The sequence below is a fragment of the Tasmannia lanceolata genome, unplaced genomic scaffold (assembly GCF_043159265.1).
Source record: "Tasmannia lanceolata isolate RefF3 unplaced genomic scaffold, GAP_Taslan_0.1 ptg000013l, whole genome shotgun sequence".
Classification (NCBI taxonomy): domain Eukaryota; kingdom Viridiplantae; phylum Streptophyta; class Magnoliopsida; order Canellales; family Winteraceae; genus Tasmannia; species Tasmannia lanceolata.
In genome coordinates this window covers 4,107,630-4,121,753 of record NW_027518690.1, presented here as the reverse complement: position 1 = coordinate 4,121,753, position 14,124 = coordinate 4,107,630, and the positions used below count along the sequence as shown (strand labels likewise).

Below are 14,124 nucleotides of genomic sequence, written 5' to 3'. Positions count from 1 at the left end.
CTTGAATTTTCACTCCAGGAATTTGTTGCCAGTCTAATTGGTTAATAAAAACACCCCAATTAGCTTCACAAAAGTCCATCCCACAGTTACAAAGTTCAGTCTCGAAAATAAATTGGCAAGGCCAACACTAAAAATTTGGAAAATGTTTGGGAAGTGTTTGAGAAAAACGCATGCTTCTTTCTATTTATGATTCGGGTGCAACTTGGGTTGGGTTGAGCTTTTGCTAAAAAATGAATTGGAATTGAACCAAACCCAACCAAATTTTTCCCAAAAATCTTCCCCAGTTGCTTCCCTAATCTATGATGCAATTTCTACTATGGCGCATGCATGCGCACACACTTAGTTTTTTAAGTAAGACACAACAAAGGCATGAAAATGATGGTTGCGTATTTGTTTGCTAGATTATGTTGTTAGATCAGTTTTGTTTCAAATTTCTCGTGAGATTTACAGATGAAACGTAAAAAAAGTCCAAATTATTTCTAAATTGGTGTTTTCGAATTATTCAATAGTTTTAAAATTTAAAACTAGTGGATTAAAAATTTGAAATTTCTTCAATGTATTTTCAATTACTGAGAACTTTGAAACTATGTTAGCAGATTAGATCAGACACAACCTCTCTGAAGCATCAAAGGCATAGAAATGATAAATAATTAATAAAAAATATCCATGAATTAGAAAAGAAAAGATACGACATGTTCTGTCTATCAATCCCCAATCCCTGATGGTTCTGGTTTTTGCTTGGCATTTGGGTGACACGTCAGCAAAACCCCTCATATGATATAAAGGCGGGGTCAGCCACACCCTACCAATGTGAGGTGGCGGGCCGTAGCCATCTCATCGTAAATGAAAATCCGGGATGACTTAGAGGTTTTACTTGGCATCTTGGTGCCACATCATCAAAACCCCACCCCTTGTTTGGTTGTCAATATAGGATTGAAATCCTTAGAGACTACTAGGGATGTCTCGTGGTTAATCATTGCATGTTTGACATGCCCCCCTTTTTTCCTCCTCGTAAAATTCAAGAAAGGTAAAATTTTGCTTGGATTTATGGGGGAATATGATGCTTTTTCTCCTTTTCTCTCTCTTCCTTTTATCTCTCTTCACTTTCTACATTGGTACCACCAAACACTACTTACCACTGTTCTACGAACTAAGTTAAAAGTAAATCCAATGCTTGTCTCCTCCCTGTTGACTACTCGTACACTCAAAAGGACACTCTAGAAAATGCCAAACGAGGTAAATAACTGCAACCAAAGTTACCTTAGTATTTTTCAGATTTTTAGGGCCTATTCCTTTTTGGCATTTTCTAAGTACATAGAAAAGAGAGCATAGTGTGAGATTATTTAGGGTAAGACGAGTGAATGAGAGTGATTCTAATATTAGAAACAAAAGTCAACGGGAGCAGGTCCTGCTGGTGGAACCCTTTTTCTTTTCTTTGCACTCCAAAGACCACCCCAAAACGGTTACAAATTCGGAAAAACATAACATTGGCAATTCCTCTTTATTTTATTATATTTTAGTACAAAGGTTTTACACCCTCTTTTTCTTGCTTTTGTTTTACTTTCTCTGCATTACACTTGAAGAACAAGCTCCTTTTCTCCCTCTTTTTCTCGATTATTAGAAGAAGAGAACAAAGAAGAGCAGATTGAAGAATCGGTAAGACAAATTATGAAAAACCCAGATTGGGAATTTATGTATTTGTTGGGTTTTATGTTGTTTCTTATGTTGGGTTCTGTTTAGTTTTGTGGAATTTTTGAATGAATATCAGTTTTCTAAGGTGGGTTTTTGTGAAGTTTTGATTTGGGTTTTGTAGATGTTAAGAATTTAGTGGGAGGAATCGAGTGGGTGTCGATGTGTAAAGATAGGTTATGCTGCTTTAATTCTGTCTACTCCCAGGTAAAGAAATTTCCCCTAATTTTTGCTTTTTCCTGTTTTTATTCCATACTTGTTTGTTTGTGTACTGTTTTTTTATCTATGCATCTGCTTTTTCTTATGTGGATTTGTTAGTTAAGAATGACTGATTAGACTTAGTTGGTTTCTGTTACAAACCCAAATCTGTTCACAACGTGATTGATCTTCTTAGAGGGAAGATAAGGTTTATTCCTCCTTTGTGTTAGCATAAATTTCTTCATTCCTTTGAAAAATGCTACTTACATGTTATTTATACCAAATAAAAAACAAACTTGTCACTCCCTCTAAAACTAAAACTCCTACCCAAGCTATTCTAGACACCTTAACCCTTATCTCTAAGACTCCTAGTCATACCAAACAACTATAGAAAAAACTCCACAAAGTACGCAATTTATTAATTCCACCCTAAGTGGGACCCATCTAGGCATGTAACAGTTTCTTTTAAACTAGTTTCATGATTTGAAAATTAATGACATTAGAGTGGTTTGTGTTTTCCTTTCATTAAATTCTTTTCCCTTTTTAGTTTACTTGAGCTTTGAAATTGAATTCTAATTGCGGGTGGTTAAATGGCAATCTTTTTCTTTCTTTATCTTTATGAAATAGTTAAAAGCTTTACTTTGGTTCAGTTGGATATTAAGAATTCAATAGTAGCTCTGGGTTCTTGTGAAATAGTAAAGGGGGAAAATGATATTTAGGTCTGTGGGAAGTCATCTGGTTTCAGAACTTTGGTTTTTTTAAGTTGTTTTTTGTTGAAAAAGGAGGAACTGTTTGTTGTTTAGGGTAATTATATATGAACCTCGCATATACCTCATGGTCATGGGGATGGGTTTTTTTCAATTAAAATTGAATTATTGGACGTGGGTTTTCCACCAAATTTAAATGCGTGGATTTCGTTATATGGTTTTTAAAGGGGTTTGCTTAGTAATGAGTATCTGATCAACCTAGAAAATAAAAAGTGTGTCAAAAATGAGATTTGTCATTATGCTTGTTTCTTAGTGTTTGTAGGTTTTGGGACTCCAATTTTCGTACACATTTTCCTTTTAATGTGTAATAACCGTTACACCAGATAGAGGTTCCTGTCTATTTATTGAGTCTCCATATTTGTAAATTCTATTATCTAGTGCTCTATTATGCTAGTTTAAATTTGTGGTTAAAGTTGGTTTTTGCTGTTTAGCCCATAGGAGGACATTCGTCAGTTGGTTCTGGTAAAGGAAAAAGTCATCGGGGTCCAATTAAGATCACTTATGGATTCAGCCTTGTCAAAGGGAAGGCAAACCATCCTATGGAGGACTATCATGTCGCGAAGTTTGTTCAAAAAAAGGGACATGAGCTTGGGTTGTTTGCTATTTATGATGGCCATTTGGGAGATAGTGTGCCTGCTTACCTACAAAAACATTTGTTATCAAATATTATAAATGAGGTGGGATGTTGGTTGAATCTTATGGATTGCATGTTTTGGTTACACCACTGATTGATATGAACTTTCTTGTCTAATCCATAGTTAGCAAAACAGCGTTTTAAACGCCATTTTTTTGAGGAAAAAAACATGTTTTACTGGTTTGCCGTTTAATACTCCGTTTAAAACTTATACAGTAAAAAAACTCCATTTTTTTTAGGAAAATGTTTTAAAGTTTAAACACATTGTTAAACGTATTAAACACGTTTTTTGACCAACTTTCCTACTTTACCCCCGCTATATTTTGTAAATTACAAAATTTTAAACCCATTTTTTTTGTGTTTACATTTTTTTGACTACGTTTTTTTTTTCAACCAATACCGTATTAAACTCGAATTTTTCTCGTCCTGGTTTTTTGGCCGATCACGTTGTGCTAACTATGGTCTAATCCCATGTATGGTTATTATTGTTCCAGGAAGAGTTTTGGACCCATCCAGATAGATCCATTAAAAAAGCCTATGAGAGGACTGACCAAGCAATTCTTTCTCACACTCCCGACTTGGGACGAGGTGGGTCCACAGCTGTCACTGCCATTCTCATAAATGGTGAAAAGTTATGGATAGCCAATGTTGGCGATTCACGAGCAGTTCTTTCAAAAAGTGGACGAGCAGTACAGATGACAATTGATCATGAACCCAACATGGAACGTGGGAGCATCGAGACAAGAGGTGGCTTCGTTTCAAACATGCCAGGTTCTTCATAGCAACCTTTTTTCTGAAGAGTTATATTTGTTCTCATTAATTCTACTAATATGGATGCAATGTCCACTATGGATGTGAAACAATTAGTTGTGCTGAACCATAGATATTGGGAAGCTTGGTTCTCTGTAAATACTTTCCCTCTGTGATATCACATTCGAACTTCGAAGTAGAGCAAAACAGGTTCTGAGCTTAGAAGCACGAAGCGGGTGCGGGTGCGAAGGCGGGTGCGGGAGTGGGAGCGGGGAAGCGTGGGTCTAGAAGAGTCTAAGTTTGGGAGCGTCATGGGAGCGTGTATGTAATATTTTCTTTATATATCTTTCAAAATTCAAATACATCAAAAAAAATTGTTTCTTACCATTTTCATATGTATCTTTCAAAATTTAGGTACATCTAAAAGCTAATTTGTAACCATCCTCACCATCTTCATTTGTGTACACTCGTCCCTCGTTCCTTCTGAAGATGCACAAGCCTTTGTGCTTGCTCCCATGAAGTAAGGAAGATAATGATGGTGGGACTTATAGAGTAATAGAAACAGGCTGGGAGCGTCATTAGAGTGGTTCCCGTCTCTCTGGGGTCGCGCTCCCTGGAAGCTCCTTCCTAAGGAGCGCCGAATCGAGGTTTCAAGGTGGGAGCGGCACCCCGAGAGAAGGTTCCTGCTTCTAAGGTTCTGAGTAGAAATATGAGGCACACTTCGAAGTGAATAGGGAACCCCTTTGGATAAAGAAAAATATTGCACTAGTAAAGTTAGTCTTGTTTTGCTATTTTGCACAGCTGGTTCCTATATTTATAGGAAATGGGCACCAAAATTAAGTTTTCTTTTTCTTTTTTTGTTGTAAAACTTGAATTATTATTATTTATGTGCTTCTCAACATGTTCCATTCTTTTTGTCTATCATTAATATTTGTTAGCTTGGAGTGTTGTACCCGCTGTTATATTTTAATGTCATGTTGTACAACTCAGAGGCATAGTTCAGTTTCTATCATGTTTTTGCAATTTATTTAGTGATAAAAAAAGAACAAAAAATCTGACTAGAATTGTCTCTAATTGTTGGTTGTCTCTTATATGTGCAGATTATGCCTTCGATTGTTCAAAAATGGTCATGACTTGATTGAATTATAAGTTGTAGTTATACATGTATGCATTATATGATTATATCAATATCGTAATGCTTTTTTTGCTTTGAAATAAAAGCAACTGGAAATTGAATTGCTGAATTACAGGGTTCAACTTGATTTTTCTTCAAAAAACTCGTCAACTCAACCGAGTAATGAATAATTAATCTAAACCAATGATTTAATGGAAAAATGCAAAAGAGGGAGAAATGAATGATGTTGCTGATGTTCTATATTGCTTGAGGTCACTCTTTATCTATGTGAGTCTCAGGGGTATTATAAGAGAGAACTTGGGCAACGTTGGATTGGTATATTTGGGACCGCTGAGGATCAATGACTCAAAAGGTGTGGTGGTACATTCATTAAGGCAGGGAATAAGGCCTCTTTCATCCAGTGTTTAAAAACTCTTTGACACGACAAGGAACTTGCCCGAGTCGACAAGGATTTTTCTTGGCCGCGTTCCGCGTCGTACACATCTGTGTTCCGCTTTGCCCTGTAGAGTCAATAAAAACCTCATTGACTCTCCCGAGTTATGACCGTGTTGACCGCGTCAACTGCGTTCTTGGCCGCGTCCGCGCCGAGTTGACAAGGATTTTTCTTGTCCGTGTTCCGCGTCACATCCGCGTTTTTAAACACTGCTTTCATCTAATTCTCCTTTATTGTTGAAGGTAGCTTGCTGGTTTTTATAAAGTGGACTTCAAAGAGAAGCAGTTTCCCTTGGCGCCGTACTATTCTGATTGATGAAAAATTGGATTTGACTAAAAACTTCAATTATCCTTTCTCCACATTCATTGTAAAGCGAATTTGGAGGCAGGCTCTTTGTCGAGAGAGGTAGTTAGGCAGGATTATTATTTTTTTATGATGTGGTAAAGATCACTTTGTGATCTCTTATGTTGGCTTCCATCTTGGTTTTGGCATTCCATTATTGAAGCTATGGACCCCATTGTGGAGTAGATGCAAAGGAAGTTGCTGGGTGGGAAAAAAATCAAACGTCTTTTGGCTGGAAAATTACCCATAAAAGCTGCCCTCTCAAATTCAACCACCCATTTTCTATCCAATTTGTAGTCCAATTTGAATTAGGATTCTATGAAACTTCAAATTTAAAACGAATTGTATCACACGAATTTGGGGAAATATTGTGTCGACATTTTCCCCTATTTTATCTCAAGTTGGTTTTACGCCTAGGCCCACTCTCAGTATACCTTCCAGTCAAGCAGTATGGGCCCTCAAATGCATTTTCAAATCTATTTCAAAACATGCAAGTATTTTAGAAAATCGTTTGACAAACAGTTTATCAAATTCGCCTGGTCAGGCTATTTTATAGGTCGTCTACTCTGACTGAAACTATAGATGACATACCCTGAAAATCCTACAATGGTGGACTATGATTTAGTGGACACTTTGAATTTATTGCTGACACGTGTCATGCAATGTCCGACATGACTTGTTTGTCCACCCGTGTCGACACTCCTTTGGACCTTTTAAATGTACTACTATAAGTGTTAGGCTTAATGTGGGTGTGGACACTTTTTTTTTGCGGTGTCAAGTGTGACATTATTTTTTATTATTGCATATTGTGTTTACCTCTTTTATTATAAACTCTTTTTTAGCTCTTCTTTAATTAATATTTGATGTTGGATCATATATAGTTTCTATTTTAGCCGTGTCCCTGTTTCTAAATTTTGGGGGTTTGCCATGTTCGACACTCCGAGTCTGTGTAGACACTCCGTGTCTGTGTTGACATGTGACACTCATGTCTGTGTCCACGAATCATAGATGGTGGATTGGATAGTTTATAAGCTTCACAAAAACTTTTTGCGAGGGAAACGAAGAGAAGAAATGCCTCAAACATCTCTGGTGATGTGGGGGAAAGTGTGCAAATCTAAAAGGGGTGGTGGCCTTGGCCTTGGAAATTTTGTTCTTTGAAGCAATTTCCACCATGGGAAGAGATTATGGGGGTTTGGAGAGGATAAACAAGTTCTCTAGGGAGCAATGAAAGTATGGGGTTTGTTGTCTATTGGTCAAGGCTCGGGCGCTAGGAAGTCTATATGTGAAATTAGTGAATTTAACCTAGGGATTAGATTTAGAGTTGGGGTTGGGAATGTGTTTAGGTTCTTTTATTTTTTGTTTGAGAAGAAATGTGTTTAGGTTCTGAAGACACTTGGATTGGTAACTTACCCTTTGAAGGGGTCACCATGCCTCCATGTAATGAGAGGGTTGTGGGAGGTTAGTTTGGTGATGGGTTTTTTACTGTAACTTAAAAGATGATGAGTTTAGGAGTGTCCTTTATATGCTTTGCTTGCTTTAGAACTCTTAATACTTCACACGTAGAAAAGGATTGAAGATTTTGGGTACCAGTTCTAAGAGAATCGTTCTTCGTTAGATCTTTTTTAGATTGATTTGTGATGAAGAGAAGTCCAATATGAAGTGACGTCGAATCTATAACCCTTTGGTCCCTCCTAGGATGCAAGCCTTTACTTGGACTGTTGTTTTGAATAAAGATCAATGCTCTTGATTGGTTACGAAATTAGAGTGTTTAATCTGGGGTTACGAAATTAGGTTACAAAATTAGTGCACCATCCATTCTGTGCAAGTAGGAAGTGGAGTTGGCAGATCATTTGTTCATAATTTCATATATTGCAAGATGATTAGCAAGGTGTTGGATCGAGTGTTAGGTTGGTTCAATATGGATATCCCTCACATCTAGGCTAAGTAAAATGCTAATACTTCAAATAAAGATACTACCTAAAGAGCAATAACACGTGTCTAATAGTCCCATTTAAAAAAAAAAAACTAAACCCGACTAAGATGATGGCTGGATTACATTAGTTTTTCTTTGTCAGGCTGATTATGCAGGTGAGATTCTTTAGCCCTCCACCTAGTGATAAGGCTATGAAGTTCTTCTTTGACTGTTGATGAGTCAACTCCAACTCACAGTGGGTACATATCTTATTGCTTTTTCATTTGTGTCTTCACTTGCTCAGTCATATCCTTGATGAGATGGTTGCGGAACGTGGCATCGTTCAGGTTACCAGCCATTGGGAGATGATCTGGAGGAAACTCAAACCTTTGGAATATATGAGACACGGGATTGATGATCTGTGGCTATTGACAGGCCAAGCGGGAATCTCTACAATGACCAGGTTACCAGCCATTGGGAGATGTTCTGGAGGAAAATCAAACCTTTGGAATATAGGAGACATGTGATTGATGATCTGTGGCTATTGACAGGCCAAGTGGGAATCTCTACGATGACTGGAGATGTGCTTTCTAGGAACAATGGTAGGATGACTGGAGTCTGACTGTGGAAGACACAAGAAGAGAAGACTCAAGGATGAGGGCAATGGGAGGATTAATAGAATTTTTTTAAAATTTTTCCAAGCCGTAGAAATGACCACACGGGCTATTGCCTCTCCATTAAGGCGGTCGACTTTCTAGGCAGGTGATCACCCCCTGTGAAGGTGATCACCTTGTATGATTTTCGATTAGCTGTTTGAGGGCAATGGGAGAATTCACAGATTAAAAAAAAAAAAAAGATTTTGCAAGCTGTAGATTGGACCTCATGGGTGATTGACCCCCCCATAAAGGTGGTCAACTTTTTAGGTGGGTGATAGCCTTTTGTGAAGGGTACCTTGTCTGATTTTTGAGGCATTGGTCCTCACATAATCTGGGAATGCTTTTAATGGATCGAACATACATGTGTTTGGATAGGATATGGGGACGAATGTATATATGCAACTAGAATAGGAGATTGAAGTAAGATCATTGCATTCTAGAAAATCCATAGTTAGAAAATTTGGTCGGAGATTTGGCCTCAGTAAGTAATCGCCCACCTCATTTGCCCGTAGGCCGACCATGCTGAAGGGCGGTCGCCTTATCGTCGTCCAAGGTTAATTAAAGACTTGAGTTTTTAATAATTTCAGATCAAACTGAGGGAATGGAAGAGCGTATGATACCCTTGGTGCGCATGTTCCTCTTTGCATGGATTTGCAACCCAGGAAACACCCATCTTTTGACGTGATGCGTGCCTTAATGTTGGATCACATCCTATTTTTTATTGTTACACTTGATTACATGCATGCCCGTTGGTTGGGATAAGGGCAGGGTTCCCTTCGCTGGATTGCCTCGATTTACCTCTCGAAAATTCCTTTCAAGGAGAAGAATCTGATCAAACAGTACTTGAGGGTCCATTTGATGCACTTGCGAATGAGTACTAGGCTAAAGGTTTATGGTGTTCCTCAAGTGGTAAGCCGCATGTTTACCTGAATCGAGCCACAGTATAATAGCTATCAGTGATATTTCTTGGGTCGAGCCATGTGTACAATATTTGTAATAAACAAGGATGTAGTTTTTTTATCATCATGATATCCTAAACGGTTCAACCAAGAGGTGTTTCTAGGCGTTGCTTTCCTACTTTCCCCCTTGGTGTCATTGCTAATGCCAAAAATTTGCCCATTTCATGATTCCTAATCTTCAGTAGATACGGTTATAAAAAGCAGATTTTGTGAGCTCATAGAACTTGGAGAACGTCATATTCATAGGGAGGGAAATAACTTTTAGTTTTTTGTCCAACTTATAAGAAATTTAGGCACTGATTCGAATAAATGGTTGAGACCAACTTTTTGCTCAAGATATAACCATTCACTGGATCATGGAGTGTCAGTGTCAACTAGTATTGGAAATGATAATTGTTTTTTTTAATTATTAATTTGCTGCTCAAAAAATTAAATTAGGACTTATCTACATGTCATATGTGTTGGAAACTATTTATAATTTTGGAGGATAGAATATTTTTATTTGGTGGCTAATAAGTGGCTAATAATTTCAGGAAGTGTCTATTAGAATAACATATTCAAGAGAAAATATAAGTTGTAACTAACCCTCTCCAAAGAGGAGAAATTTCTAAGTAGTTCCAAGTGTTAGGAAAGACTCTAAGGTGTTGTTGAGCCCCAAGGTTTTATTCTCCAAGGAATTCTGACAAGATAATTTTGTACTCTTTCTTTACTGATATAGATACTAAATATTTATTCATCTTTTTTCTCAGGGGATGTCCCAAGAGTTAATGGTCAGTTGGCTGTTTCTCGCGCATTTGGTGACAAGAGCCTCAAATCACACTTAAGTTCAGAACCTGACATAGAACATGCAGATTTTGATCAAGATACAGAACTTCTCATTCTTGCAAGTGACGGCCTATGGAAGGTTACTTATCTTATACAATTAGGGGTGCAACTTGGGTTAATTTTTTATGCAAACCCTAGGCTTTGGTACCAATAAGGCGCAAACCTAGGGTTCGCATTAATTGGTATCAGAGCCTAGGGTTTTAGTTAGTTTTTTTTTTTCATGAGAGATTTATTTAGCTATTTTATTTGGAATTTACTTCTATTTTTAGTTATAATTTTTATCCTAGATGTGGGGATGTCCACCTCATTATAAATTTTTTTAACTAAAAATAGAAATTAATCCCTAATAAAATAGCTAAATAAATCTATCATGAAAAAAAAAAAACTAAAATAAGTCTCTGGCTAATGGATCACATCAATTTTTGGGAATTCGGGTTGAGCTTTTACCATAATTTTGATTTTTGATCAAGTGAGCTTTTACCATAAATTCGGGTTGGTTTTGGGTTGATTCCAATTCACTTTTTAGCAACAGCACAACCCGACCAGATCCAAATTGCACCCATATCAGCAATCCATTCTCTCTGTTTCGTTGCACATATTATATTTGAAATCATTTCTATATAAAATGGTTTTTTTTTACATATCATTTATCCAGGTTATGGATAACCAAGAGGCGGTCAATCTTGCTAGAAAGATCAAGGACCCACAGGCTGCGGCCAAGCAGCTAACTTCCGAAGCATTGGATAGAGACAGTAAGGACGACATATCTTGTGTCGTCGTTCGATTTAGGGTGTGAAGGCTATTAACCCTTCACCCCCTCGTTATCCATAATTTCTTCATACTGGGAAGGCGTCTAGACGTCCAATGGCAGTGTTTGTACAACTCTGGTGATTCTCATCAAACCAGCACTACTAAAAAAATCAGAAAAGGTCACATCTCCCTCAACTTTCTTCCTGTAAATTTATCTCTTCCTTAGTTTGTTTGGCTTGATATTGTTTAATTTCAATGCATTAATGCAACCCCATATATTCCCTGTTTTTAATTCCATGGAGACTGCGAAGCTATCTCTATTGACACCAAAGTATTTTTAGTATTTTATTTAATTAATGAATGGAAAGTTGGTTTTTGTTTTTTTCGTTCTTTTGTTTGTCGGAGAGTATCAGAACAGAAAACTGTGGGGATAATGGAAAGTTGGTTTTTTTTTTTCCTTTTTTTTTTCTTTTGTTCGTCGGAGAATATCATAACAGAAAACTGTGGGGTTCAACAGGTTGGAGGAACATGCTGATTTTTCTTTTGTGAATGAAAAGAAAACATGAAACCATTGAACATCATTCAAACACTGTTTAGAAACTTTCCTACTCAATCATCGACTCTTCCGAGTCGACTCACCTTTATCTTCGCCGAGTTTGAATTTGAGTGAACTCTAAATTGATGTCGAACTTGCTCCATTTTAAAAGGGAAATGATTTCAGCGCTCCAGTGTTTTGATAAGCATGCGCTCCACTTGTTTGTCGTGTAGGATTTAAATGGTTTTAAGAGCTTTTTGAAAACCGTAATATCCTCTGACATCCCTTTAAATACTACACGACAAACCAGTGGAGCGCATGTTTATCAGAACACTGGAGCGCATAAATCATTTCTCTTTTAAAATAGTTCTTTGTAATTCAGCAAGTTTGATTTCATTTCCATGAAAGATTGAACGTAGGGGGTCTTGTGTTCCTTGGCTCTTTTATGAAATTGCAGGAGATTGGCTATTATGAACACAATGGTAGAAAGAAAAAGATTATTGGATGTTTCAAGACTCAACTCAGTCAAGAACTTCCCAGGACAAAACAAGGTTGACTAAATGGTTTTCTGGGTTAAGTCTGTTATACTAAAACGAGAAGAGAAGGAAAAGTGGAGGTGATGGTACACTCTGTGACAGCTTTCAATTTGGTTTTTTCTTACCAAGCAGCTCTTTCTAGGTAGTCCTTTCCACATAACAGATGGATAGTGCTAGGCTAGACCCTTTAAACCTATTTAGGACCATGGGTCTCACCAAGTCCAGACCTAGGTAGGCCCCACATAGGACCCTAACAAAAGTAAGTGAAGGAAGAAAGGACGGGAAGGAAAAAGGGGAGATGGTAGTGCAGTTCTAGGGAATAGCTATCCCCATGCCGAATAGCTCTATTTTGGAGGAATTCTTGAGTACTGATTAAAAGTTCCTAACCGTCGGATCAAATGACTTTTGGGCATTGAATGCTGACCAATTTCTATTTCCAACCCACCAATCAAACGGTCAAGATTCCTCAATAGGTCACATCTACAATGGGTCCCACCAAAATTGCCCCACTTACTTTCTAGAGTGATGGCATTTCCGTAATTTAAAGGACAGACAATGGCAACAGTGTAAGCGCAACAGCTGGCTAGGGTTTCTTGGATTTTTTTTTCTGGCTCTCTCTATAAATACTCGTACAGAGAGAGCTTCTTCTATTCACCATTAGCAGCGTTATTTCTAGGGTTCTCGTCATGAGCCAATTTCGGTGATAGCCCGAGATTAGATCTATTTCAGCCGTTGATCTGATCTCCACATCTAATCGGAGGGCTCAGTTAGCCTCCTCCTATCTCCAGATTTGTTTTTTTTTTTTTTTTTTTTAAATTTAGTTTATTGCCCCTCCTTTCAGCTGCTAGAGAGAGATGCTTTTGCATCTATATCTTGATGGCTTTGTTCTGGGGGCATATATTAATACCCAGAGATTTAGGACTTATTTACCAGGTGTATCCTTTGTTACTCTGGATTTTCCTGCTCTGGTACATTCCAATTTGTTTTTTGTTTTGGTTTTTCTTTTCTTGGTTTTTTAGGGCTCATGTTATATCTTGATACTGACCTGACAGTGTCTTTGATTATTTAACCAGTAGTTAAAAGCCATTACACTCTCCAAAAAGCCCTCGGTAGAAGGTTAAAGAGAGACTATGTTCTTCGGCCCTGAGGTTGGAGGTTCAATCCCAGCTTGCATAGCAAAAATATGAAAAAGAACAGCTAGGTGAGTTGCCCATTATAAAATCATGGTAGTGCCAATATCAGTCAATATCTGTATATTTTCCAAGAGTTTTACCATTCGAGATAAAGCTCTCACTATCTTAACAGGGATTTGCTAGGGACCGTCGCTGAAGGCTTTTCTCAGATGAATGTGATCCCCCGAAAGATGTGGAGGCAGCTATAGCTCAGATAAGCTTTATCTGAGCTATAGGAACACTTTCCTCATAAAATAACCTAATAAAAAAATCATATTAGACAAAGAAAAAGGATTCATTTCGGACCACAGCAAGTCAACAACCACATAGCCAATCGCTCTGGAACCAGGGTAAAATTATGAATGTGAAAACAGGGGGAGTAAAATGAAGCCCAAATTTGGTCGAGATGACTGGGGACATGAAAAATGGAAATATAGATGGCGGGTGAGAATGGAAATGGATATGAAGGCAAGTAAAAAATACACCCATGATGCAACTGCTAGCAAAAACATTATAGAGCATGGCACTAACTACTATCATGGTCAGGATGGGTATGTTCTCAGGAACAATGAACATCAAGCAAGATCAGCAGAGGATCTACAGGACATATATCAAAGTAAATTATGAATTAAGAGAACAATCTTGGCAGTCCAACATAAAAAAAGGCATAATCGATTAGAAAGCAACTCATGTAACAGTACAGATTCTAGCCGTGGGGGGAATTCAAGGACATTAGGCTGATTCAAAGACTAGAGAAGGAGACCAGCTGTCATTTTCTTATTTCTTGCTCTTCTTTACATCTGTGAGAGAGTAGGAGATCATTCCATTTTT

At 37.6% G+C, this 14,124-nt stretch overlaps 1 protein-coding gene and 1 long non-coding RNA gene across 3 annotated transcripts; both read left to right on the top strand.

Annotated features, from left to right (window-relative positions):
- Positions 1–1,430: 1,430 nt before the first annotated feature.
- Positions 1,431–11,439, top strand: LOC143889553 (putative protein phosphatase 2C 9). Of its 2 annotated transcripts, none has more exons than XM_077393804.1 (6): positions 1,431–1,656; positions 1,814–1,896; positions 3,086–3,331; positions 3,783–4,059; positions 10,225–10,379; positions 10,956–11,439. In XM_077393804.1, the coding sequence occupies exons 2-6, from the start codon at positions 1,852–1,854 to the stop codon at positions 11,094–11,096; spliced, it is 864 nt and encodes a 287-aa protein (XP_077249919.1). In that variant the 5' UTR covers positions 1,431–1,656; positions 1,814–1,851; the 3' UTR covers positions 11,097–11,439. The 2 variants fall into 2 exon arrangements, with proteins under 2 accessions (XP_077249919.1, XP_077249918.1); XM_077393803.1 differs by having other exon boundaries at positions 1,794–1,896.
- A 1,348-nt stretch (positions 11,440–12,787) lies between these two features.
- Positions 12,788–14,073, top strand: LOC143890823 (uncharacterized). The gene is made up of 2 exons (XR_013255255.1): positions 12,788–13,322; positions 13,427–14,073. It is a non-coding gene; the product is annotated as an uncharacterized LOC143890823 (long non-coding RNA).
- Positions 14,074–14,124: the final 51 nt, after the last annotated feature.

What these genes read in the sequence shown, in the direction of transcription:
- LOC143889553 (XM_077393804.1), top strand. Translation starts at nt 1,852, where the DNA reads ATGTGTAAAGATAGGTTATGCTGCTTTAATTCTGTCTACTCCCAG. An exon ending in TATCAAATATTATAAATGAG is followed by an intron (nt 3,332 to 3,782) that starts GTGGGATGTTGG and finishes TTATTGTTCCAG; the next exon opens with GAAGAGTTTTGGACCCATCC. An exon ending in CAAGTGACGGCCTATGGAAG is followed by an intron (nt 10,380 to 10,955) that starts GTTACTTATCTT and finishes TCATTTATCCAG; the next exon opens with GTTATGGATAACCAAGAGGC.